General features: G+C 44.0%; 1 protein-coding gene across 1 annotated transcript; it reads right to left on the reverse strand.

Annotated features, from left to right (window-relative positions):
* On the reverse strand, positions 1 to 26,506 carry LOC117056860 (radial spoke head 10 homolog B-like). Its single transcript, XM_033167547.1, has 21 exons — positions 26,398 to 26,506; positions 24,282 to 24,595; positions 23,044 to 23,119; positions 22,128 to 22,196; positions 21,651 to 21,824; positions 20,343 to 20,428; positions 19,021 to 19,141; positions 17,945 to 18,121; positions 17,528 to 17,669; positions 16,008 to 16,129; positions 14,077 to 14,266; positions 12,663 to 12,771; positions 11,487 to 11,566; positions 11,213 to 11,361; positions 10,689 to 10,796; positions 8,896 to 9,066; positions 6,671 to 6,796; positions 5,245 to 5,335; positions 4,581 to 4,703; positions 1,252 to 1,450; positions 1 to 304 (listed from the first exon to the last, which is right to left on the reverse strand). The coding sequence occupies exons 2-21, from the start codon at positions 24,524 to 24,526 to the stop codon at positions 91 to 93; spliced, it is 2,772 nt and encodes a 923-aa protein (XP_033023438.1). The 5' UTR covers positions 24,527 to 24,595; positions 26,398 to 26,506; the 3' UTR covers positions 1 to 90.
* Between the last annotated feature and the right edge of the window lie 1,178 nt (positions 26,507 to 27,684).

Genomic DNA, 27,684 nt, shown 5'->3' on the forward strand with positions numbered 1-27,684 from the left:
TTACTCCTGTAATCCAAAGCTAACATGAATTGCAATGTTTGGATTCCGCATGCCTCAGTACAATAATCTGATATTGTACAGCGACTCGTTTTATGCCTTTTTCTTCTTCTTCCCACCTCCAGTAGTCTTGGTGCTTGGTGGCGCCTGTGGTGAAACGGGGGATTCTTCCTTTGGCGAAGACTGCAGCTGTATCGATGCTTCCTCCATCTCTCTGCACAAACTTTCCTCCAGCTCCTGAGCTGCTTTTTCTGCTGCAGCTTCTTCTAGCTTTCTGGCTTCTTCTGCCTCCCTCATAGCATTGAGCCTGTGGCCAGAATGGGGTGGGAGAGAGATGTCACGGAATCAGATTATCTTAAACACAGTTCAGAACATGTGAGCCACGAAACAACAAATCCATAAATGGCACCCATACAAATGTCAGGACTATATCAAGAAGCCATCCCTTATCAAAACAGCCAGCTTCATGCTCAGATGCAAACTTTGCTTAATCATATCGGCCTAAGCAAAGGAAGTAAATTATCCCCTAGTGAAGAAATTTAACTCTTTTGCTAAAGATGACCAGTGGTACTTGCCATTGTCTTCTTGATTTGAGCATTTTGAGCCTAAGACTCAAACTTGGAAGTGGCATGGATAAGTATGTTCTTTCTCTCAAGTTTCTCATTTTTCCAGCTACCCTGTTCACTTTGCTTGCTTAGCTCCATAGATATATTTCATTAAAAATCAAGGCTCACTACAGCTACTTCTAATGCTAAGGCACAGTTTAGCCTTACATGTGAATATGTAATCTCAATCTGGCATAATAGAATGAGGCAAGAACAAACTTAGTTGGTCTCTAAGGTGCTACTGGAAGGAATTCTTTATTTTATTTTGTTTTGACTATGGCAGACCAACACGGCTACCTACCTGTAACTGGCATAATAGAAGACAGTTTCCTATTTTCCACTGCAGACTATAGCAATGAAGGGCCAGTATTGCCAGCATGTCTCCAATGAAAACAGCCGGGCCATCTAGCAAAGCACCCTGTTTTATGATGGGATAACTCAGTTGCTAGAGCATGTGACTCTTAACATCAGGGTCGTTGGTTCGAGCCCCACATTAGGCAAGAGATTCCTGCATTGCAGGGGGTTGGACTAGATGACCCTCATGGTCCCTTCCAACTCGTATGATTCTATGAATGCATGTGGCAAGGCTCCTGCCAAATTTGGTAGCAGGTTAGAAACCATGATCCACAAGCAAAAGCTGAAAACTCACTTTGCTTCTTCTTCAGCTTCTTGGATTTTCTTCAGTACAAGGAATTCAGCGTGCCGAATCCTGTTGTCTATAATGGTTTCTTTCACGACTTCCAAGTGTTTGAAGCCGGCAAAGAATTTGTTGACAAAAAAGATGTATATCTGGCTCATCCATATACCAAGTTTCTCCTTCTGTTCGTTCTTTGCTTTTTCAAGGTTATCTGCAAGACGGCAGGGTAGGGGGTGGGAAATACAGTAACTGGAATTTTAGTTAACTGTCTTCTGATCTGTGCAACCCTGGACTTTCGACCCTTCTTCTAATCTAACTAAGGGGTTTCTACAAATTTCAGGACAGAATGCCATCTAACACACTCAGAACCAACCAGCCTAGGTTATGATACACTATATATATATATACCTTAGAAATCTTAGGTATATATTTAGTTGTAGGGCAGGGGGTGGCCAACGAAGCGCCCTCCAGATATGTGTGAGGCCTACAACTGCCATCGTCCCTGGCTATTGGCTGTGCTGGCTGAGGATGATGGGAGCTTCTGCAGCAGAGCACCCCTATTGGCCAACCCCTGTTGGAGGAGGAAGACTATAATAGCTTTGTAGCAGAGCACATGCTTAGGATGCAGAAGATCCTATGTGGTCCCATCCCATCCAAGGGTGTAGGAAGGGGGGACAGTGGAGGCGGCCTGCCCCAGGAGCCCTCACTGAGGGGGGTGACATTTGGTGCACTGCCCCCCTGCAACCCCCAAACCTACCCTGAGCCATCGGGGGAAGGGGCGGAGCTGCACCGCCTTGCCAGCGCCCTTCCCCCCTTCCCCCTTCGTTTTAACAGCTCGGGGGAGGCTTGGGAGTCACGGGCGGGCGGCATGCCATTGCCACCTGCTCTCGGGCTGCTTCCTGGGGAGGGTAGCTGTAATGAATCAGATCTAAGTTAGGGGGTGTTCAGAAACCCACGGTGTTTTAGGAGTTAATGGGCACCCCAGTTTGAGTGGCAGATACCCCTTGGGAGGCGGGACCGTCCACTCTTTAAAAGGAGGGAGCAGCCGTTAGTGTGAGGAGAGAGTGGTGACTGGAAGAAGGAGGGTGTGGGGCCAGGTTAGGTTTAGGTTAGGTTAGGTTAGGATCGTTGAAGATGTGTATATGTTGCTGAAAGAAAGAGTTTACACTGTTATGAAACTAAGCTTATGAACCATTACTGAAACCGTTATTTTCTGTAAGAAATAAAGACCTCTTATTGTTGAGCTAAGAAAATATTGTCATTCATTTGGTCCAGCGAGTTATATAGGCTCTTGAGGAGGTGAACTCAGGGAAAGGACAAAACTAACCTGAAGGGTGATAGTTTGTGTCTTGGAGTTCCCTCAGGAGGGGCTAGCGGGCGGAAACCCTGGTATTGCCACAGAGTTGCTAAGAGGGCTTAGCTAACTGATATAGTGAGGGGATCTAATAAGGAGAGACCCCGAACTGTAGGCAAAGGAGAGGTTAACCCCTGAAGCCCTGAGCAGAGGATATAACCGGCCACGGCCGCTGGACAGGAAAACTCCCGTTACTAAGGGATCCCCAGATTATAGATAAAAGGGGATTGAAATAACAGACGGACCTCAGAGGGACAGGTGGGGTGCATTGTAATTTGACCCAGAACACCTGATTAAAAATTCACTTAGTAACGAGGGGAGAGTCTGGAGATTCGTCGCAGTAGCCTCCCCCGAGCTGTCAAAAGGAAGAGAGAAGAGAGGAAGGCTGCTGGCAAAGTACCACGGCTCTGTTCCCACCCCCATGCCCAGGAAGCAGCCCACCATGGGCGGCTCACTCCGCCCCCCTGGGCAGCTTGCCCCCTGGGACAATCACCTCGGGCGGCTCTCCCCTGGGATGCTTGCCCTGTCCCCATGGCCCCGCCTCCGGGTGCCAGAGCAGCTAGCTCCGCCTCTGGACCCATCTCCAGTTAGGAAACATCAGGTAGGAAGTGAGTAGGCAGGGCCAGAATTAAAAGTGGGCTGAGCAACACATGTGAATTTTACTTTTTTCACGGTAAGCTAGTTCCTTTCCATCCTCCGCCCAGGCAAACGAGCAGCATTATCAGAGTCCAAGGATTCGAACCAGACAAAAGCACCCAAGGAGGGTGTACAGACCTGACATTTTGCAACAATGCTTTCTTCTAAGGAAGCTTCATTTGAATGGTGGTGGGATGTTGGTTGTGGGGATTGTTATTTTGCTATTTTGAAAAATCAGTAACCTTTTCCTTTCTTTTTTTAAAGGAGGGTGCAAGTGAGGGGTATATCTCATGAGGTTTATGGCCCCGGGGAGAGTCCTGGGGGGCATACAGAGATGCATAGAGGGCTGTATTTAGACCCTGGGCCAAAGGTTCCCCATCTGTGCAATATTATTGGCTTACAGCTTATGGCTTGCAATCCACTGCAGAATTCAAGCACGCTTCGCTTGGGACTTAGCTGTGGGGTCGGAGTAACAGTGGACTGTCCCATTGTGAAAGCCTTCAAAAAAGGAAGGTGCAAGAAGGTGGTGTTCTTTTACTGCCCTCTTGTGACAGCAGGAAATCTTACAGGAATGTGTACTCAAATAATGCACAATCTGCAACTCAGGGTGACCCTTCCAAAAAGCAGCACCCCTAGTTAGATTAGATACAAAACACCCAGAATATAGGAAAACAAACAGATATACTGAAAGGGCAACCTCTTTACCTTAAAGGTAAAGGGACCCCTGACTGTTAGGTCCAGTCGCGGACGATTGGGGTTGCGGCGCTCATCTTGCTTTAGTGGCCAAGGGAGCCGGCGTACAGCTTCCGGGTCATGTAGCCAGCATGACTAAGCTGCTTCTGGTGAACCAGAGCAGCACAGGGAAACGCTGTTTACCTTCCCGCCGGAGCGGTACCTATTTATCTACTTGCACTTTGACTTGCTTTCGAACTGCTAGGTTGGCAGGAGCAGGGACCGAGCAACGGGAGCTCAACCCGTTGCGGAGATTCGGACTGCCAACCTTCTGATCGGCAAGCCCTAGGCTCAGTGGTTTAGACCACAGCGCCACCCGCGCCCCAATGGTTAAACGTGAAAGCAAACAAAATGAATCCTAACCAAGTTTTTTGGAAACTGCATTCTGGGTTATGAAATTGTCTGTCCGTGTGTGTGTGTGTGTGTGTGTGTGTGTGTGTCTGTCTGTCTGTCTGTCTGTCTGTCAAATATATATATATATATATATATATATATATATATACACACACACACACACACATATATATTAATAACAACTCCAAAAATGATTCTTTACATGGATAAAAAAGATGATCCATACCTGCTAGCTTGCTATCTTAAAAAATTCTAGTTTTCTCACCTGCTAATTCCTTCATGGGAGCGCTAAGAATTGACTCTTGCCCTGTTTCCGCGCTTGATAGAGACTGAGCCGTACTTTCTTCCTCTTCCATGATAGCAGAGAAGGCGACATTACAACTCATGGCTGAAAGGAAGAAAAGCATCTGCTATATCTTTTGGAAAGTCATTTGTCTCTCTGTATGTTCTCTATGCATTTTAGACACCTCTTAAGTTACCACAACCAAATTTTGCACTATAGTTCTTGAGATTAAGGAGCGGATTTTTGTCTGTGTTTAGATAATACAACCGGATGCCCTTTTGAATCAAGGTGGGCGTGGGCTGAGCCTTTTTAAACTGCACTGACTTTAAACGCTGGTGTCGAAACTGCACCGAAATGTTTGGTTTATTCATAATCCGTAGAACTAGGTGTGGTTCTCAACATAAAGATAAAAGATGAAAACACAAAAAAATGCAATAACAACAGGAACAAACGGACAAAAAACTACACGATCCATTAACACACACACCCCTGTCCCACAAACACATTTAAAACGTTACAGGATGTTAAAACTGTCAAAGGCCTAGTTGAACCACATTAATTTCAACGCCAGTTTTTCCCTCAGAGCAAGAAAAGATCCTGTACAACAAGGCTCAAATTGGAAGGACCAGAATTTCCAAGGACCCACCCTGAGGAGAGACACTTTTTTCTTTACTGGGAGATTTTGAACCGTGCCGGTGTCCTTTGCCCTCCTTTCCTCCATTCTTGCCTTTGCCTTTCTGTGGTAATGAGAAAAAAGATAACAAAAAATGAGTTGTTGAGTTAGGAGATTGTGTTATTTTCAAAATCTGGTACCATAACTAAGATAAAACATAAAGCAAAAATAAATATATGCCCAGATGGGGTTGTTCAAAAACGAGTTCATGGCAAAGACTGAAGAGAACAGTGTCAATGTTCTTTACTTTTCCATTTATTTGTTTAACAAAACTGAAACACTGCTTGACTGGGGGGGGGGGAGAGAAATCAACAGTAGCTAAAAAGAAATGAAACGCATGTAGCTTCTACCTGTCTGAATAGGCTTGCCTAAAGAAAAACGTTTTAAGCAGGCACTGAAAAAATTACAGCAAAGGTGCTTCTGCCTGATGTCAAGAGGCAGGGAGTTCCAAAGTATAGGTGTTGCCACACTGAGGTCATGCTGGTATACCCACAACAAGATTCTGTCTGGAAGATGCTTTTGTGCATGTGCCCAAGTAGGGGGGGATAAGAGGTAAACTAACATTGACTGGGAACCAAATCTCAGTGCCCCAACTCAATGCCCCAATGTCCAGGCCTAACTGCCAGAACTTCCTATGGCACCTACAGAAAGTCTCGGTAAATATCCCCTCAAAAATCAACATTACACCATTTTTCCTGCTCAATACCTGTTTGCACTGTCTCGGCCTACATTGAAAATGGCCTCTTCCACACATGCCCACATTTCACTGGGCGCCAGATCTGAACATTTGCTCTCACATCTACTCTGAACAGAAAATTGAGTGCTGAGTGCTTCTCTCTACGGCTGAGCACAGTGAAGTCTGCTATAAGTTGGGGTATAATTGGGGGGGTGCGCCCACACCATGTTGTGTCCCTGTTTCTTTTTCTTCTCTTTTGGGTGTGGTAGCCGTTTTTGTGTTATGCCACACAAACTCGGCGGCCATTTTGTGACTGGCGCCCACAGCACTCCAGAGGTGCGCAGTGTCCCCAAACGGTTGGTGATCTCCTGCTTCCACCACATGATTACATCAGACAACCTACAAGAAAGCAACATAATAAACAGATAGCAGTGGTAGAGAATGATGGGCAATTCAACTGCCACAATGCCCAACTGTCTTCACCATCTTTCAGGAAATTAAAGAGAGGAATGTAGGGGGGCCTTCTAGGGAAGAGAGTTGCAGAGTCAGGGGGCAACCACTGAAAAGGCCCTTTCCTGGGAACACGGAAAGTGTCTTTGTACTAAGTCAGACAGCAGATCTCTGAGAGATTTCAAGCAAGAATCTCTCCAAGTCCTTCCTGGAGATGCTGTGGATAGAACCTGGGACCTCAAAACAGTCATTGTGCTTCATCACCCCACTGACCTCGGACTTCTTTCCCTTGCCAACATCCACAAAATGCACAATCTTGCTTGTGGAAGCCTTGACGTGCTGGATTTCTGTGGTCTCAGTGCTTGTTTCGCCACTGCTTATACTTCTGGTTTGCATGGACTGATAATTTTAAAAGAATAGAAGAAAATAAGAGCAATACTGTAGTTAGTGGGAGGTGCTATATGGGGGGGGGAGGAATAAAAGACACTTGCACACACACACACACACACACACACACACACACAAGAAAACACCCCTCTGAACTCATTAGAGGTATTGTGCTTTACAGATATGCAAGCACATAGGTCTGGATCAAGGACTCAGCTACATTGGCAAAGAAAAAGCACGTTGTGTGTTGTTTATGCATTCTAACACAGTGGCACCAGATGGCTCTGTGGAGCTCCATTTTTGCCAACCTGATTTCTCAAAGTTTACAACGCGTTTAACTGAAACGCTTCTTTGTTGTGTCTCGATCCAGCCCAAGACTTTCATTTCTGAGCATGGTCACATCCACACCATACTTTTAAAGCACATGGCTTCCCCCAAAGAATTATGGCAACTGTAGTTTGAGAAGTGTGCTGTGAACTGTGGCTCTGTGAGGGTTGAACTATAGTTCCCAGGAGAACCCATGAGCATTAAATGTGCTTTAAATGAATGGTGCTGATGTGGCCTTTGTCCATCAAGCCCAACATTGCCTAGAAGTATAATAGAATTACAGTGCTGGGACCATGAGGGCCATCTAGTCCAACCCCCCTGCAATGAATGAATCTTTGGCCCAACGAGGGGCTTGAACCCATGACCCTGAGGTTAAGAGCCTCATGCTCTACCATCTGAGCTTCCAGGTTGTCAGGCAGAAGTATTTCCCATAACCTGATTTTTAAAAAATTCAACCTGTGACATTCTACATAGAAATCCTGTGTCCTATCACTGAGTTAACAGTCACTTTTTAAAAATTAGGACCCTTATGATGTTGCCTGTCCTTTGCCCCCACAATGGGCTCGTTCCATGAGTCCTTGTGTTCTGTGGCAGAGGAAATTTGCACTGGCCTCGTGTGACCAGTTCCCCCGCCCCCCGTTCTCCAGGGCGTTTATTGGTGTTTATTGATATCATAGTCCCTCAGAACTGCTGGTGCTTTGGCCACCAGGAGTCTTACCACCAGAGGAACATAGGAAACCCCCTTACCCCCAAAGCCAGACCACTGGTCAATCTAGCTCAGTGTTAACCCTACCCCTGAGCTGCCAGCAACTTCTAACCCTAAGGCCCAGAGAAGTCAAAACAAGATTGTGTCCATGAATACAGCCTTAAACTCCTTTTCGTTCCCAGAAGACGTTGAGTGGTAGAATTCACATAAGGGAACTGTTTGTTGTTGGCGTCTGTCTCAGGAGACAATGGAATAGTGCGCCTTGGGGGGGAGGTCAAGCTGTTGGAGTGTTTGCAGCGCCTGCTGTGGCTGTAAAGACCGATACAGGAGAGACATGTTTTGTCGCAGCTGGGGCAGATTAAGGCGCCCAGTTGTGTTGCTGCAGGTGCAACATGGCGGTCATTTCTCCTCTGGTCACCGCTATGGATACACGACTTGCCTGCCTGTCTCCAGGCACTGCGGCCGTCTGCGAGGGATTCCCACATGGCAGAGCTGATGTTGCCAGCCTTCGTGTCATGTTTGCAGACATCTTTGTAATGCAGAGCAGGGCTGCCGATTGGCCTGGTGCCAGAAGCCAGCTCCCCATAGAGCACATCCTTGGGGATCCTACCATCTTCCATTCTGTGGACAGGACCAAACCAGCAAAGACGTCGTTGAGACAGGAGTGCAAATCTGCTGGGAATGTGGGCTTGAGAGAACACATGTTTGTTGGGAATTCTGTCTGGCCATGTGATGCCCCAAATCCTCCTGACGTGGAAGACGTTGAGGCGTTGCTCCTGACGGTTGTAAGGGGCCAGTGTACCCTGTTAAACCTGCCCCCTCTTTGAAGATCCTAAGTTTGCTTCATATGTCTGGCTTCCGTTCCGGAAATTGCCCAAACTCAATTTGGGAGGCCGGCAACCCTCGTGAAAGGCTGCTGCTGTTAGCAGGAGTGTCCTACTCTTGTACATGCCCCGTCATGTGACAGATAACAACCCCATGACTGCAGACACGGGGAATGAATCTCCAACAGCTGCTGCATTTAACTCATCCCTTACCTGTAGCACCGAGAGTCAATGTTTACGCTCGGAGAACTAACCTGAACAGAGGACAAGTCCTGAGCAGGCCCTGCAGACGGGTCTATGAACTCATCTGTTCTGTAGGAAGTTGATGAACGACTGGCTTCTTCCGCTTGCTGTTTCAGCATCTCATCGGTGACGTACAACAGGGCACAGTCCAGCAGAGCTTCGAAAAACTCAAGGAAAACAAGCTGTAGCACAACAAAGGAAGAAGAGCACAAGTCACGGCTAATCGACAAGATCAAGGGGTCCTCCGGGAAACCTGTTTTATTGCACATTCCTGATGATTTATGAGTCGTGCCCACTTTCAGTACCACTTGTACCTGTGAAAGTTTTGGGGTGGACACATGTTGCTTCTTTTCCAACCAGTGCATTGTCTTTCCTGCTGAAATCCGATTATTTTTTAGACCACAAATGTTCTGGTTTATTTTTGTCCATCTTCTGTTGCACTACAGCCCCTCCAGACAGCAATAATTTGGCTGCACTGGAGAAGCGCTGCAGAACAAACTAAATCGGAATAAATCCACTGCTAATGCATGAAGAGCATGTGCCAAAATATTCCTGGAGGGGTCCTAACTAGGGATATGTGGTAGGGCCAAGCTGCAAGCAGCTGTCAGAGAGGAGCCAGGTCAGCAATTGTGTTAGGCGTTTGTACCAGGAGTCAGCGCTGAGGAACACGCCAAAACACACCAGAGCTAGGACAATCATTGTTGCTCAGGGACGCAGCATGACCAGGAAATTCTTCATTGCCCTTTCCAACCTAGGAGGGTCCAATGAGAAGCCTGGATGGGTGGAGCCAATCTGGAGTCTGAGATTACTTCACTGTGGGTTCCAGTGATGGACCTTCAAGAGGTCTCACATCATTGAATTATTGCTTGTTGTCAGTTCTACCATTTAATTGTGGGGGGGGCTAGTTTGGGTCAGAATAGGACAGAGCCCCCAATCCTGCAATACTGTTTGCAGCATGTGAAATACAGTGGGGGCAGCTTTAGGGGCGAGGGTGTGAAAGCGGCGATCTCAGGGGTCAGCAAACATTTTCAGCAGAGGACCGGTCCACTGTCCCTCTGACCTTGTGGGGGGCCGGACTATATTTTGGGGGGTAAATGAACGAATTCCTATGCCCCACAAATAACCCAGAGATGCATTTTAAATAAAAGCATACATTCTACTCATGTAAAAACACCTGGCAGGCCCCACAAATAACCCAGAGATGCATTTTAAATAAAAGGGCACATTCTACTCATGTAAAAACATGCTGATTCCTGGACCGTCCGCGGGCCGAATTGAGAAGGCGATTGGGCCAGATTCGGCCCCCAGGCCTTAGTTTGCCTACCCATGAGCTATCTGGTTGCTGACAGGTACGTTGTTTCCTTACAAAGCTCTCAAGAGAAGGCAGGAAGCACGGGCCTCACTCTGACTGCCTCATCATGGCAGCAGCACATGATGACATGGCATCATAACGAAGCGAAATCAGAGTGAGGACCAAGATTCCGGAGCTTTGTGGTAGAAGGGGGAATGACGCCTGGTGGGCAATTGTTGCTGGCCGGATCATGGAACAGACGGCAGGAAAAAGCAAATGGGGCAGTTTAATTTCACTTGCCCAAAGTCCCACTTGGAGTGTCTCAGCTCTACATTAGAATCATATATGACTCATCATATTGATTAACTAGCAAAAGCTTTTGTTCTTAAACAACGTTCCTTCTGGGCAGTCCAAGCCCCAACCAGCTGCTGAAGTGGGTTGGCTCTTTTCAGTGTAGCTGCAGAAATTTACACCCAGACCATATTTCCCTGCACTTTTCCTAAATACATATACCTCATGTTCTAAGTTAGTGTCATCTCCATCACGCACGCAAGGGCTGTCTTTGGCCAGTATATTCACAATTTTGGTAGCGGTTAATTGCTTGCTGACGAGTCTTAAATCCTGGAGATTTAAGCAACAACAACAAAATGGTTAGTGTTATCCAAATTTCTCAATCCTCATCCTCAATCCTCAATTTCTCAATCCTAGTTCATGTTCTCCCAAATGATACGTGGGCCAAATTTTTAAGTGTTGTTCTCCAGCTAAGTAATGTGTTAAAAATGCAAAAGCTACAATAAGGTGTAAATACGAACGCATATCTTTGTGAGAACATGCCAGAATGCATTATATTAGGTTAAATATGCTTTGTGAAAATGTGTATATTAGGCCGCCATTGCATACAAAAATTGTGGTAGAATTGCATAGTATGAGAAATTTGTGCTAAAATGTTGTACATTCCCATGAGGACTTTAAAAATAAATAAAAAATAACATCCATCGCCAACAAGACCCGCAATAAATCTGGGAGATGGTGATTACTTTCAGCATCCAGAGGAAGTGCCTCATCTTCATGGTCGGTTCATACGGAGCAACGGGATTTGGTCGACAAAAGGCCCTGAATATCTCCCAACACTTGTCAATGTAATTGATTGCGTAGACTGTTTGTTGCCGGTCGCTGAACAAGATGCCTGCAGAGGCAAACGGGGGCGGGGGGGGAGCCAGAGGATGAAAAAGGCCCAAACATCTGTGTGTAAATGACTGAAAAATCTGGGGAAATGTAGGAAACCAAACCAATCAAAATTGCATAGCCCACCTTTTATTCGGCAGGCGTTAGGACAGATATTCTTGACCATCAATTTGCAGAAGCACTTGAAGAGGCAGGGACTTGTATTGCTGGAGTTAAAACAGGAATTCGATATAAGAAGAGAAGAAGAAGAAGAGTTTTGGATTTGATATCCCGCTTTATCACTACCCGAAGGAGTCTCAAAGCAGCTAACATTCTCCTTTCCCTTCCTCCCCCACAACAAACACTCTGTGAGGTGAGTGGGGCTCAGAGAAGTGTGACTAGCCCGAGGTCACCCAGCAGCTGCATGTGGAGGAGCGGAGACGCGAACCTGGTTCACCAGATTACGAGTCTACTGCTCTTAACCACTACACCACCACTACTGCGATATGCAGAGGAAACAGGTTTCGGAATTCAGAAGAAATTGCATTTTAGAGTTAGATGTTGTAGGGCTGCAGTTTTTCAGCAGCTAATTGGTTTGGTTATTTTTGTTTTGTTTTGTTTTTTAAAACTATGTTGACTATTCATGGATCCAAAAATAATATATATATTTTTAAACTATCCCTCCCTAACCCAGAAGATGTGAGCTGGGCATTGTATCTGAAGTAACATCCAAACAACGTTCTAAGTTCCTATCGTGGACAACCTTTTATATAGAAGGCAATCAACAGTTTACATTAAGCCAAAGTTTTTATAATGTCCTTTGTCTTCATTTTAAGAACATATATAATAAAGCCATACCAGTCAGTTTCAAAAGAGTCTTCATGCTTCAAACCTTGTGCCCATTTTACTTTGTTATACATATTATTATGTGTGTCTCTGTGTGTACATGTTATATGTTGGAAGAATCAAATAAATCATTAAAAAAAACTGAATTGAACATTCATTCCAATTTGTTTGCAGGGAAGTTCCCTGACAAGCATTAATCCCGATTTGCTTGTGGAGTGTTTGTACATCTTCCCATTAATCATTTGCTCATTCCACACTTTTCAATGCAATTTCCTATCACTTTCCAAAATTCTAGAAGTCTATCTTTTTCAGAAGTGGGTTTGTTTTTTTTTACCTAGGGCAACACAGCACTTTAATCAACTTTAATAGCACAATTCTAATTATCCAATATACACTTGAACCCCTCCAGCAACCTACTGACAGCCTGGAGGTGCCTTGTGTTGAGATTTTAAACCGGTGACTTTTCAGCAAACTTACTCAAACTCCTTATGATAGATGTGGAAGGACAAATAGATGAGATATGTCAAAAACATTCGGAGTAGCAAAGTCTCATATGGAGAGTGAATCTCTTCCAGTAATGTTTTATCTGAAAAACAAACGAAACACTGGACTGCATACAGTGAGCAATGCAGAGGTAGAGTTCTAACTTGAGCTGTTGTTTTTTTAGGTCAACTTGTTTTCATTCCTGACTTGAATTGAAAATCTTGGTGTGTATTTTACGTTTTGTGTAATTAATTATAATTATTTTAAGGTAAAGACATACTGAAAACTGGCTTATGTCATGCACGTAAAACAGTTACTGTATTTTTCGCTCCACAGGGCGCACCGGACCATAGGGCGCACCTCGTTTTTAGAGGAGGAAACAAGAAAAAAAAAATTCTGGTTTTCCTCCTCTAAAAGCTCTGTTTTTTTGTGGATCAGCTAAACGTTTTGCAGCTTTTTTGCAACGGGAAAAGCCCTGTTTTTTTGAGGATCAGCTAAAAGTTTTTCAGCTTTTTTGCAACGGGAAAAGCCCTGTTTTTTTGAGGATCAGCTAAAAGCTTTGCAGCTTTTTTGCAAAGGAAAGAGCCCTGGTTTTTTTGAGGATCAGCTAAAAGTTTTGCAGCTTTTTTTGCAAAGGGGGGAAAGCAAAGCTCCTTTTGCAAAGGGGGAAAAGCAAAGAGGAAAAGCCCCATTTTTATGGGGTTCAACTCACATTTCTGCAGCTTCTAAAGGAAAGGGAGCATTTTCTACTCTTATCTCTCTCCCGATCTCTTGCTGATCAGCTGCTGAGCGGGGTCCTTTCAACACCCCATTTTCTCTTTGTAAAATAAAAAGCATGATCCTCTTTGGGCCCCTGGGCAATTCAGCTCCAGGGACCAGCATTCGCTCCATAAGACGCACAGATATTTCCCCATACTTTTTAGGAGGAAAAAGTGTGTCTTATTTAGCGAAAAATACAGTATATCCCTTCCATCCAGTGTGGATTACCGGCTACACTAACTGAACAATAGCAAGAGAACTGTACCAGAAGTTAAGTCATAATATTAGGCTCACCCCACGCACTGGCGGCTTGTGTCCATTGGGACTGGTAGGGCAGAAGCAAGGGAGACCAACAGCAGGTGAAGCCAGAGCCAACGACAGGCAGGATCCAACCCCCTGATTGGGACATGTGGGGGTAACTCTGTGTGTACACACACAAACCTAAGGCTTTGCTTAAACTTGTGGAGGCTCTTCCATTTACCGCCATGCCATGATTTAGTGACACATGTGAACTGAGCCAATCATTGCAACTTCAACGCAAGGCGTTGGCTTCATTAAGTTGCAAACAGGCTATTTACCCATGTTTATTGATTGCTGCTCTGACACTACTAAAATAACATGGACAAACTATTCTATTAGGAATGCAAACCGTTCAGGATCCTATCCATATCGGCAAGCGTAAGGTTGCAGTGGTGGAATCTGCAGTCCTTTAGAAATCGCCAGAACTGAAGCTTCGTCATCAGGAAGGTGTTATCAAGAGAATGGTCATATCCTAAGCTGCTGTAGAAGGTGTAGATTCGCCTCAGTTCTGAGATATATCTCAGTACAGCAAACTCTGTCTGGAGACATAGAAAATCGGTAATCAAGAAGTATAAGCATTTTGTCGTATTAAACAAGCTGGATATGTATAATAAAATATTTTTGTATTTATATACCTTATACTTTTGACAGGACGTGGGTGGCGCTGTGGGTTAAACCCACAGAGCCTAGGGCTTGCTGATCAGAAGGTCAGCGGTTCAAATCCCCGTGACTGGGTGAGCTCCGGTTGCTCAGTCCCAGCTCCTGCACACCTAGCAGTTCGAAAGCACGTCAAAGTGCAAGTAGATAAATAGGGACCGCTCCGGCGGGAAGGTAAACAGCGTTTCCGTGTGCTGCTCTGGTTCGCCAGAAGCGGCTTTGTCATGCTGGCCACATGACCCGGAAGCTGTACGCCGGCTCCCTCGGCCAGTAACGTGAGATGTGCCGCAACCCCAGAGTCGGACACGACTGGACCTAATGATCAGGGGTCCCTTTACCTTTACCTTATATTTATTAACAACATTTGCCAGTCTGATTTATTAATGAAGCTCTTTGGAAAGAAGTGTTTTTCTATGCATTAATTCTGTCTGTGTATTATTATTATTATTATTAATTATTATTATTATTATTCCTTTTGTATTCTACCTTGAAAACTCTATGATCCGTAACAATAATTAAGACTAAAGGAGGACTTCAATGATGTGCTACATTGAATGTTCCATCAGCTCAAGCATTTCAGTCTGTCAGACCGAATTAACTCCTGCTCCAGTGTGCTGTTCTGGGGGGTTTCCTGACCCCATGCAGAGATAATTTTAAGGGGTATTTTGGGGGGGGAGTGGAGGGAAAGCCATATTGCACAAGCAGAGGTCCTTGTGTAGGGCTTCCACCAACAGGGCTGGTGGGTGAATCCTGCCCAGATATTAAGAGATGGACGGACTGACAGAGAGATTGAAGGTTTACATTTCCAACACTGCATGAAGGAAGGACTCACACCTTCTACCTGTATACCAGGCATGTTCAACTCCCGAGAGACTGCAATCTACTCACAGTAGAATAATGCCACCTGTGATCTACCCATTGTCATTGACAGAAGAAGAAGAAGAAGAAGAGGAGGAGGAAGAGGAGGAGGAGGAAGAGGAGGAGGAGGAAGAGGAGGAGGAGGAGGAGGAGTTTGGATTTGATATCCTGCTTTATCACTACCCAAAGGAGTCTCAAAGCGGCTAACATTCTCCTTTCCCTTCCTCCCCCACAACAAATGCTCTGTGAGGTGAATGGGGCTGAGAGACTTCAAAGAAGTGTGACTAGCCCAAGGTCACCCAGCAGCTGCATGTGGAGGAGCAGAGACACGAACCCGGTTCACCAGATTACGAGTCTACCACTCTTAACCACTACACCACACTGGCTCTCAAAGGCAAAGTTGTTCAGCTTTTTTGGGGGGGGGGATCGCTAAGAATCACACGGTTGACCATGGACATCCCACGATCAACCAGTAGATCATGATCGACTTGTTGGACATGCCTGTTCTGTACAACCTGGTATCATTTTATTGATTTTGTTAAGGCAATCAAATACGGTTTTCACCCTCCATTGACTCATGGAACCTTACGGAGAGACGTTTTCATTTCAGTGCCTTTTTTGGTAGGTCTAAAAACTACAACCATCAGCCTCTATTTTCCTTTCTTTTCTGTACAACTACCAAGCTTTGTTTTTCTTGTATGGGTATGTTTTGTTCCTTGAAATTAAAAATCTTTTTTTTTTAATCATAAACATAAAGCCATTTACCTGTTTGATTTCTTCCTCCCTGTTTTCTTCTGGAAATATAGCCAACAAAGTTGATATATCTATTTCTATATTCGTTCCCAGTGCAGATGTACTATCTGGTCCATCAACGACTTTGATACTCTCTTCGCAACGGGGCAGGCGGTGGGAGGAAAGAAATCAAACTGATAATTATTTGTAACAAAAATTTAAAGAGCAACATTGGCACAAGCAGACCTGAGGCCTGATGGATGAATCAGGCTGCAATCCTAACCTCATTTACCAGGGAGCAAGCCCCGTTGAATTCAATAGGAGTGAGCAGACATGGTTAGGATTGCATTATTCAAAAATGTATAGAAATGTAAAGAAAATGAAGGTACCTTTTACTATATGTGGTGGTCGTGTAATGTAATAAAAACCTTTTCAGAGATGATATACAGTATAATGAAATGGGGGAAAATGTTTAAAATAATGTTTTTTTGAAAACCAGAAGCTTTTTTTATTAGGAATTATAGGTACCGAGATTCCAAAGGATCAGAAAAAAAATATTTATTTATGCGGCAACGGCCGCACGGATGTTATTAGCCCAGAGATGGAAAGAAGAAACAATCCCGACTAGGGAAGAAAGGCAAACCAAGTTGATGAGCTATGCTGAAATGGCAAAACTTAATGGGAAGCTCGTGAACCAAGAGGACAATAACTTTAAAAAAGAATGGGGGGAAATTTACAATTTATTTAAGAGACCACTGTAAGCAAATGGAAAAACTAGCAGGATTTTAATCTTGCTTGTAAAGTAACAAATACTATGGATAAACTAGATGGACAAAAATGTGGAGAAAGGATTGATATGCAGTTGTAAGTGTTGAAATTAGGACCCATGGAGGGCGTGGGGGGGGGGAAGCCTTGAGATTCAGAGAAATCTCTTTATATGGATTTGTAATTGATTTTGTTGTAAATTTATATTTGTAAAATCAAATAAAAATTAGTTTAAAAAGAAAGAAAAAGGATTGCGTTATTAACCTTCCTCGAGTCCATGATGTGTTGCCTGTGTTCACCAGTGGTGTGTGATCAGTGGACTAGGGGGACTAGGCCAGTCCCCTAAATGTTCCCCTAGCACCTCCTTCCCAAAGCCCGGGAAGCTTCTGTCCGGCAACATCCCCCATAATCACCCTCGTAAGCTGGCGCCTCTGTTCCTATCTGTTCCCCTAAGAAAAAAATCTCCATACGCCACTGGCGTCCACCATAATTCCACTCCGCATATGCAATACTAAAATCCTCACAAAAATGTGCACTTAGAAACATATTCACTCTCATAAAATACATTTTTTAAATGTATTTTAACTTCAGCTGCCCACACTTTAGCCCAGGTGCGAGGGGCCTTTAGTCCCCTAGATGTTGCTGAACTACAGCTCCCATCATTCATGGCTGTTGACCATGCTTACTTGGGCTGTGGGGAGTTGCAGTTCAGCAACTTCTTGGAGGGTCCAAGGTGCTACACACACAAATTAGCGAATTCATTTTCCGACACTCTTCAAGTTCCTCACCAGCGCCAAAGGGACTCGTCGTCCGAATGCCACTCAGATCTTGGTTATTCATGATGTCAATTTGAAAAGATGGATATTCTGCCATGTGGTCATCTATAAATTCACCTTCATAGACACGGCCATTCTTGAACACAAGCTTACCCTGAAAGGGGGGGGTGGAAGGGAAATTTATGTCCCCAATGGCAGAGATAAAAACAGAGATAAAAACATGCCAACTACACACAAGTTAGCATCATTATAGGTAAGATTCTGTGGGCCACACAGAATGCTGGGAACTAGCTATTGATGGGTAGATACAGTGGTTTTGCCAACGCTCTAATTAACACTTTATTCTCCAGCATCACTTGTTTTACAGCTCCAATGAGCAGGCTGAGGTTTCATGCCATGTTTCTGAGCTTTCCACACACCAAATCTTACCATGCCTTGCTTCTTATTGTAAACCCACTGCCCATCATACATTGCTCCACTGGCAAAGAAGAACTTCCCGTGTCCATGGCGGTCCCCATTGACGAAATCACCCACATATTCATTCCTTAGGGGGTATTGTGATCCGGGTATTCTCTTCAGATACCAAGTGTGGGTACCATAGCCGTGCTGGAAAAGATTTTTTTAAAAAACAACTCTCAGCGAGTGCACTAGAGTTAGGTTAACAACACCAAGGTGCATTGTGGAACAGATTATCTGTTGCGTTGCAACATTGCTTCAAGAAAGCCTTTGGTTGAAGTAATGACGTCCCAACTTCCCAGGAATTCCCAACTTAACCAGAGAATATGGTAGAACCTGGATGAGGAACCTCAAGATGCCGTTGGACTCCAAATCCCATCAATCCAAGCCAACATGGCCAATTGTCCACGGATGATTGGAACTGGGGTCAAAGAATATCAGGAAAGCCAGAAATTCCCCATTCCTGATTTAGAGTGTGTCAGTTAGGAGCGTTCCTGGTTTCTGTACAAATTCCTCTTAAGAAAGATGGCTGCTCTCCATATAGACCAGGGTTTTCCAAACTTGGGTCTCCAGCTGTTTTTGAACTACAACTCCCATCATTTCTAGCTAGCAGGACCAGTGGTGAGGGATGATGGGAACTGTAGTTCAAAATCAAATGGAGACCCAAGTTTGGGAAACGCTGATATATGGACCATGCATGAGTCACACGTCTAAAAGCGGGGTGCAATTTAACAAGGTAGTCCTATTTTGACAGCCTAAGATCCTTGCGAAATTATTAGCCGTGGCGATCATCAGTGTAACGAGTAGCTTTCACAAATACGTTAATGAGAGCTTTACTTCTATCGCCAATCGCTGCGTCAGGAGGTAATTGGGTGTAGAAGAAAGAGATGGATCTCCTACCCCTCCACATTGCAGGCTAATGGAAATTGCCCTCCCATGGAGAGGATTTAAAAAACAAAACCCTGATGTGGCTCCAAGTCACACAATTAATCTAATGTTTACTTGAGTCCTATCTGGACCACTTTGACATCCAAGCTGTTCAGCCCTACCTGTATGCCATTCACCCACTGCCCGGTATATTCCTGATTTGTCGTGAGCCACCTCATCCGCCCTTCTCCATGACGCATGTCCCTCTCCCACTGGCCTTCATAGATATTTCCAGATTTATAACTAGGAAGGAAACAAACGAACAAGGAAAGCAGAGTGGCAATCCCAACGAATATTGTTTTAAAATAGACTGACGTTTCATAAAGTCATTTCTGGGTGATGTGAAGTCATTTCCCCAAGATGCTGCTGCAGCTACTAGCAGATGGCTTTAAAAGGGGGAAAGAGAAAATTATGGTGGAGGAGAAGTATATTACCCATAAAAGCTGAACGGAACCTCCATGTTTATAGGAACTGTACCTTGGAAGGTCACTAGATTCACTCCCAATTCGAACAGCAACTTTGGTGGAGGGAGTAATTGTCATTGCAGCAAGGAAGGAAAGGTTAAATACTCCCTCCTCACCTGCTTCAATCCCGATAATTACTGCTCCCCTCACCCAGTAGCTGCTACAGTATTTGCATTTCTAAAAAATAAATAAATGTGCATATAATATGAAAAGCTTCCCAAGATGCCACCTTTCCAAACTCTGATGGGTTTTATATTCCAAAGGTGGAAGAGAGGTCTCCAGTATGATTTTTTCATTAGTCCTTGGCTACCCGCAGTATTTAAGTTACAGGTAGGTAGCCGTGTTGGTCTGCCATAGTCAAAACAAAATAAAAATTAAAAAAATTAAAAAATTCCTTCCAGTAGCATCTTAGAGACCAACTAAGTTTGTTCTTGGTATGAGCTTTCGTGTGCATGCACACTTCCCAACCAAACGCATAACACCATATCTGACAGCGCGTTTCAGCTTGATTCATGTTTAGGATACCTAATATGTAATTGTGGGATAGTGACTGATAAGCTCAGCTTGGAATGAGGAAGCCATGGATTCTGCTCAGCCATGAAGCTCGCTTTTGGCTAGTCTTAGGCCAAATCACAAGTTGCCTTGGTGGTTTGTTTAAGACTTGTCATCATTCTACGTTAAACAAACAAAATCCAGTTACAAGGGCCACTGTGGCTGGTTTCTGTTAAAATAAATGTGTGGCCCGTTGTAAATATGTTGTTTTGAACATGCAGTCATGAATATATGTGGCTTGGTCCTCAATCTCTCAATTTAGCCTACCTAACAGGGCTGTTATGATGACATAATGGGGAAAACCAACAGAGGGTACCTTGCCTTCCTTGATGCACATGTAATAAATGGAAATGTGAGTTTCCTGCAGATATGTGTCCTGCTGATATGTGTCCAAAGATCTGCTGAAACAGAAAGGTTCTAAAACTTACCATCTTATTCCCCATCCACTTTTTACATTGTATACGAAGTCACCTTCATACCAGCAAGAACCTTCCCTGTTGTAATAAATGGTGCCCTGAAAGAACATCATACAAGCACATTAATCAACCAGTGCCAAAGCATTTGCATGTACTAAGGTAAAGTGTGCATTATAAATGCATGTATCCATGAAAACGACACCCCAAAGCGCATTATATGGACATACTGTATGTATGTCAGGAAAAAAATGTATACCAAAAAGTGCAGGTTAGGAGAAAATAGCATTACAGTGGTATCTTGGGTTAAATATGCTTCAGGTTACAGACTCCACTAAACCAGAAATAACACTTCAGGTTAAGAACTTTGCTTCAGGATAAGAACAGAAATCGTGCTTTGGCGGTGCAGCGGCAGCAGGAGGCCCCATTAGCTAAAGTGGTGCTTCAGGTTAAGGACAGTTTCAGGTTAAGAATGGACCTCCGGAACGAATTAAGTACGTAACCAGAGATACCACTGTAAAATGGTTATGATTTTTCAGGAGGACTGAAAAGAAACGCAAACTAATGTGGAAATATGGAGAACCAAAGGCTGGGGGTGGGGTGGGGAAATGAGAAACCAAAATAGTTAGATTTGCCCAGTTTCAAAACCAGCTTGTGAGGTAGTGGTGTTGGGAGGAAGCATGTTGGTTATGGAAATCAGTCCTGCAAATACGATTAGTACTGACCATTGTTGCTTTCAGTCTACGGACAATATGTAACTGATTACCGTTTCCATATTTGCATTTCCTTTGCACTGAAATGAATGGAATGGGAGGTGGAAGCATATTAATTATGTAAAATTCAGCCACAGGGGACAGCAAGAAGAATAACGTCTTTTTTTTTGTCTAAAAACAACATGCAGCAGAATGGAGACTGTGCTACATTTGACTGACACAGGTCAGAATGGAAACCAATGCCATCTTGCTTCCTTACACCTGGCACACATTCATTGGAGCTCGGCTGCTGCTACCTACCATAATTAAAAGGTAAGTCTCCCTAACAGGGGGTCCAGAAGAGGCCGAAAGCACCCTCAAGCCTGGATCTGGCCCTGTTTTGTTTGCTTTTTAGCTATGACACCAATCGCAAAGTAGGAAACTCACAAAGAGTGAAAGGAGGACTGCTATCAGTCACCTTCTCAATTCCGAACCCCTTTCAGGCAACTCAGCAAATCTTAAATCTGTGTCTGGACTCGGTAGCAGCTCTGAGCACAGGGCAGGCGAGATCTTCCTGCCCCAGATTGCCCCAGCAATCCAGGTGATGGTTCAGCCATGATGCTTTACTTACCTTTCCATGCCTTTTGCCTTCGACCCACTGGCCGATGTACGAAACAGGGTAGGTGCCACACTTGTACATGCCAAAGCCATGCCTGATCCCGCTCTTTACCTCTCCTTCATAGACGCTGCCATCTGGCCAGGTGTAATGGCCATGGTGCATTTGTAGGTTCTTCACAAAGTTTCCCTAGAGAGAGGGGTGAGGGGAGGGACAAAAGAGATTCACAGCTAGAAGAAGAGATCTCTTGTTTTACCTGGAAATTTATGATGAAGAACATTATACCTTTTCTTTAAAAAAATCAAAAAGTATGGTTTATTAAGCCCAGGTTCTCGGTTTATCGCTACAAACAAGCACAGACATAAGATTTAATATACGCATATGGAAATTATCCTTGTGCCAAGAGTCTAAGACATGTACCGGTACTTGCAAGTTAAGGGCCTTCAAGGTACCGGTAGTTGTAATGAAGCTCCATTTAACACGACATTTTACCTCATACTTCACTCCATCAGCCCATGTGTACGTTCCTTGTCCATGCATGAGGCCTTCAGAAAACATGCCCTTCAAAATGAAACACAGATTTTAATCAATCAATCAATCAATCAATCAGTGTTTATTATGGCAAATGGCCAGCATATTTAAACCAGAATTTCTGCATAATTCTCTACATAAACAATAAAAACAATTGATCTGGGGTTAACAATCAATATACTAATTAAGTTTATTTAAAATACATATCCAGAGAAATAAAACACCATAAAAGATTTAGCCAAGAACTGTAGCAGTTTGTGACGATTTATGTACCTGTGTTTTGTCAACTTCGAAACAACAAAACAGTAGGAAAAAAAGGAAAACACCTGAAAGAGAATTTCCAGAGGGGCACTGAGAAACAGTCCTATCTAAAACCCTGGAGAGAGATTGCATTATATTGTAAACAGCTCTGTGATCCTCAGATGAAGGGCAGTACAGAAATACTATTTTAACACTTCAGGCAGCAAATGTGTGTTAAGGTCATGTCCACACCATACCTTTAAAGAACTCTTATGCTATTTTAACACTCCAAATCTTCCTCCAAAGAATCCTGGGAACTCTAAGTTTGTTAAGAGTCTCCAAACAATTCCCAGCACTAACAAACTACAGTTCTCAGGATTCTTTGTTGGAAGATTTGGAGTGTTAAAATAGCATAAGAGTTCTTTAAAGGTATGGTGTGGACATGACCTTAACACACATTTGCTGCCTGAAGGGCAACTTAAATCTAGAGCCTAACATTAGCAGCTTCTTGGTAATTACACCACTACAGCCACAGAGTAGTAAAAGCAATAATCTGAGCCTATCTCACAGGTTCAGGTCAACCCCCCCCCCCAAAAAAAAGATATTACATACAGAGCCCACCATCAAATGTACCCACCTTGTATACATTGCCTCCTTGAAAATGTGCTGTTCCTTCTCCCTCATACAACCCACAGATTTTTTCTCCTTCGTAGCTACCAGCGGGGAAATACTTAAGATTAAAATTAACTGGAATTGAATAAATCCATATAATGAGCAGACAAAATAATATTCACCCATTCCCACCACCCTTCTGAGTAGTACCCCTCCCCACTCTCTCACTACATATAAGGGTCTGGCGACTTCTGTTTCAGTGTATCTGAATACCAAGAACAAACTTAGTTGGTCTCTAAGGTGCTACTGGAAGGAATTTTTTTATTTTGTTCTGGGAAATGTAGTTTGCTAAGGGTGCAAAGTGTTGTTAGGACACCCCTCATAGAGCTATATTTCCCAGGATGTTTTGAAGGGGCTATTAAAGTGGTATGAGAGTTCTTAAAATGTATGCCTTTGCCGTGAACTTAATAAATGTAAGCCTGTTATTAACCTTAGGTACCAGCCACACATACATAGTCTAAGTCCTCCGTCCCCCACCCCAGTCCTTCTATTTTTTTTAAAAAAATAAATTTTTATTATTTTTCCAAAAATAACAAATTACCGCCAATTATCTTATCTGATAAACAATGCATTACAATAGCTCTGCCGAGCAAAGACTCCCCTCCCCCACGTCAACAGGTTTTCTAGTCCAATCTTGTCGCACAGTTCATATTACATCCATATTAATCTTTGTCAAAGGTTTATTCCAATCCTACAAGTGTTTTTAAACTTCCTCTGTTCGATCTTAAATACTCCACAAATTTACTCCAATCTCTTTGAAACCTCGAGTCATCCTGGTTTCTGACCCTGCCGGTCAGTTTTGCCATTTCAGCATATTCCACCATCTTCGTCTGCCACTCATCAATTGTAGGCAGCTCCTGTAATTTCCACTTTTGGGCAAGCAATATTCTTGCTGCAGTTGTCGCATACATGAACAATCTTTTGTCCTTCTTAGCTATTTCATCTCCCATCAACCCCAGCAAAAAGGCTTCAGGTTTTTTTGGGAAAGTATATTTAAACATCTTCTTAAGCTCATTGTAGATTGCTTCCCAAAAACCCTTAACCTTATTGCAAGTCCACCACATGTGGTAAAAGCTGCCTTCTTCTTGTCTACATTTCCAACATAACTTATCATGCATTCTATACATTTTTGACAATTTTACTGGAGTCAAATACCATCTATACATCATCTTATAAACATCCCCCCCAGTCCTTCTAGATTACCTTTCAACGATGAGCTGAGTGAGAATCGGCTCCTCATACTCAATGGGTTCTGGGGGTACAAGTGCCACTGCCTCTTTCACCTCTTCTTGGGGAACTGTTTGGGCTGCCTGCTGTTCATCCACTTGATTTACAGCCAGTGGGATGTTCTGTGCAGAGGTAGCAGGTTCTACTGATGGCTCGTGTGCGGGGGGAGGAGGCAAAGACTTTTCTCCTTTCTTACTGTCTTTCTTCTTTTCTTTACCCATCGCAGCTGAATTATACCAAAGTCAGGACTCCCGAGATATCTTGCCTTCACTTTTCAAACTTTACAGATCCTGTAAAGGGAGAGAGGGGGAATATATATGAAGTTAAAGGGAGCCCTGACCATTAGGTCCAGTCATGTCCGACTCTGGGGTTGCAGCGCTCATCTCATGTTACTGGCCGTTGGGAGCCAGTGTGGTGTAGTGGTTAAGAGCGGTAGTCTCGTAATATGGTGAACCGGGTTCACGTCTCCGCTCCTCCACATGCAGCTGCTGGGTGAGTGACCTTGAGCTGGGTCACACTTCTTTGAAGTCTCTCAGCCTCACTCACCTCACAGAGTGTTTGTTGTGGGGGAGGAAGGGAAAGGAGAATGTTAGCCGCTTTGAGACTCCTTCGGTGAGTGATAAAGCAGGATATCAAATCCAAACTCTTCTTCTTCTTCTTCGTCTTCTTCCAGGTCATGTGGCCAGCATGACAAAGCCACTTCTGGCGAATCAGAGCAGCGCACGGAAATGCCGTTTACCTTCCCGCCGGAGTGGTACCTATTTATCTACTTGCACTTTGACATGCTTTGGAACCGCTAGGTGGGCAGGAGCTGGGACCAAGCAACCAGAGCTCACCCAGTTGCGGGGATTCGAGCCACCGACCTTCTGATCAGCAAGCCCTAGGCTCTGTGGTTTAACCCACAGCGCCACCCGTGTCCCATATATAGATATAGATATAGATATAGTTGATAAACATGCCTGATGACAGCTTTCTCTACCTGAGTCCAACAAAACAATCACATTCTTAAGCACCCGGTGCACAAGGAAGTTGAAGCACAGCTTGCCATTAGCCAGCTCCAAGGGAAGCATTGCCTTATCATGGGATGGAGCACCACTACACTAGGACACAAGAGCTTAACACACTAATCTTAAAACAATAGTGTCAGTCGAGAGACAGAGGCTATGATCCAGCTGTCCCTACCACTCTACAAGGTGGCATTTAAATGGGAAGAGGGTTATCAAGGGCAATAAAAAGAATTAAGGGAGGGGGAAACAGAGCTCTAAGAACAGAGGGCCTGCCAGCCACTTACTATAGGATTTCCTTGTTTTAATTCAGACAATATCTGAAGTCATAAATAACATTCTTCACATAGGATTGCTACTGGAATTCAGGGAAGGAGGCGAAAATCATTGTTTTTTGCCAAACCAAACAAGGCTCCTGCCCTTTTAATTTTGTATAAGTCCATTTCATGCTTAAGCAATGAACATAGAGTGTGTTCATTCATTTTAGTGGGGAAAATAAAAATGGAAACACATATGCAATGTGGTTAAGCCGACTTCTGTTTAATAGGGAAAAGGGTTTTTGGAAAGGAGTCGGAACCTCTCCAGTTGAGTTCACTCATGCCACAATACAGGTGTTTTTGTGCCCCCCCCAAAAAAATTTTTTTTTTACTCTGTGGCTTCTTTGGCAGCATAGAACACAGTTTACCATACAGAGGTGCCTCGAGATGAAAGCTTATTGTGTGAACAGTGCTCCTCATGATATTATTACTATTACTATTATTATTTGCAGCATCCACACGCAAAATTGCCAGTCCATATCCCACTCCCTTCAGATTTATATTCCCAGGGAAAATCCAGTTTAAACATAGAGAGAGAGATACATACACAACCCTGTTGTGCAACTGAACAAACCTTCTCCAACATCAAGCCCCCTTCAGGAAGCACGCTGGATCTAGTCCCTTAGTAATGGCATTTTTTAAAAAAGCTATTTTTTAAAACAAAAAAAGCTAATTTTAAAAAGGATTTTATTTTTATTTTTTAAAAAGAATTGCAGTCCAAATATTTGGAAGACGCAAAAAATATTCAGGGTGGGGCTGCTCAAAGAGTACCTCCCTCAGACTTGGATGGGGCTGTCGGTGTCCATCGCTTACTCACACAAGCAAAAGGACAGAGAATTTCTAGCCTCCGACCTCCAGCAGAAATTCTCTGCAGAGATATTTAAGGAGCAACAGCAGCAGCAGCGGTTGCAGCGTCTTAAGCCCGGACAGTTACCATAGTAACCACTCTCAGGGCGGGAGGGGTGAGAGTATTTATTCCTCTTAAAGGGACCATCACCTATTAGCCTGTCGCCACAGCCTCCTTTACAAAAAAAAAAAAAAAGGAGATCTATGCCAGTGGTGGGGGTGCCCATACTGGCACTGATGGGGCAGAAGGAAGAGAAGCCAACAGTCGGTGGAGGGAGAACCAATGATTGGTTGTGCGCCAACCAGTCCCAGCCTTGTCCCCATTTTCCTCCCGGCTCAATTCTGTTAAAGGCCACATCCGCACCACACATTTAAAGCGCTATGATACCACTTTAAACAGTCATGGCTTTCCCCCGCAAAGCATTATGGGAGGTGTAGTTTGTTAAGGGTTCTGAGAGGTTAGGGGACCCCCATTCCCCTCACAGAGTTACAAAGTCTCAGAGTATCCTTTGAATCACAAATGACTGTTAAATCCACTCTGAGAATTGTTGCTCTGGGAGGGAAATAGGGGGCCTCTTAACAACATTTAGAACTGGTAACAAACTACATCTCCCAAGAACCTTTAGGGGAAGCCATGACTGTTTAAAGCTTCAAATATAAATATATAATATGTTACTGGGGCCTGAGATGAAGAAGGAAGTTGCTAGGCAATGTGACCCTGCTTGGTTGTAATAAGTCAGGCAGATGGGGGTTGTGAGGGCAGGCTGAGGTTGGTGGGGCAGGTCCCCCAGTTGCCCTAATGGACTATTATTATTGTTGTTGTTTATTAAATTTCTAAACTAAGATAACCAGCCTCATACAGTCAACATGCTTAAGTCTACTTAAATGCATGGAGGGGTTAATACCAGAGTAAGCTATCCTGCTCGGCTTAGCTATGCCCACTTCCATTTCCTTGGGAAGAAATGGGTAATAAAGCCTATTGTTGTTCGTCCAGTCAACCTGAGCTCAATGCATAAGGTCTGAGCTGGTTGCTCCAAGCTCTGACCGCATGGCTCTCACAAGCTACACTTGAGCTCCTATACCAATAATTTAGAAACTCTGACCACTGTAACTAGGCTAAGTTTTGCTGCCTGTTCCAACTTTTTCTGAATGCTGTATGGAAAAGCACAAGAATCTGAACTTTGGAGAGTTTAAACAAAAAAAAAAATAAAA

The sequence above is a fragment of the Lacerta agilis genome, chromosome 13, assembly GCF_009819535.1.
Source record: "Lacerta agilis isolate rLacAgi1 chromosome 13, rLacAgi1.pri, whole genome shotgun sequence".
In the NCBI taxonomy this organism is placed as follows: Eukaryota; Metazoa; Chordata; class Lepidosauria; order Squamata; family Lacertidae; genus Lacerta; species Lacerta agilis.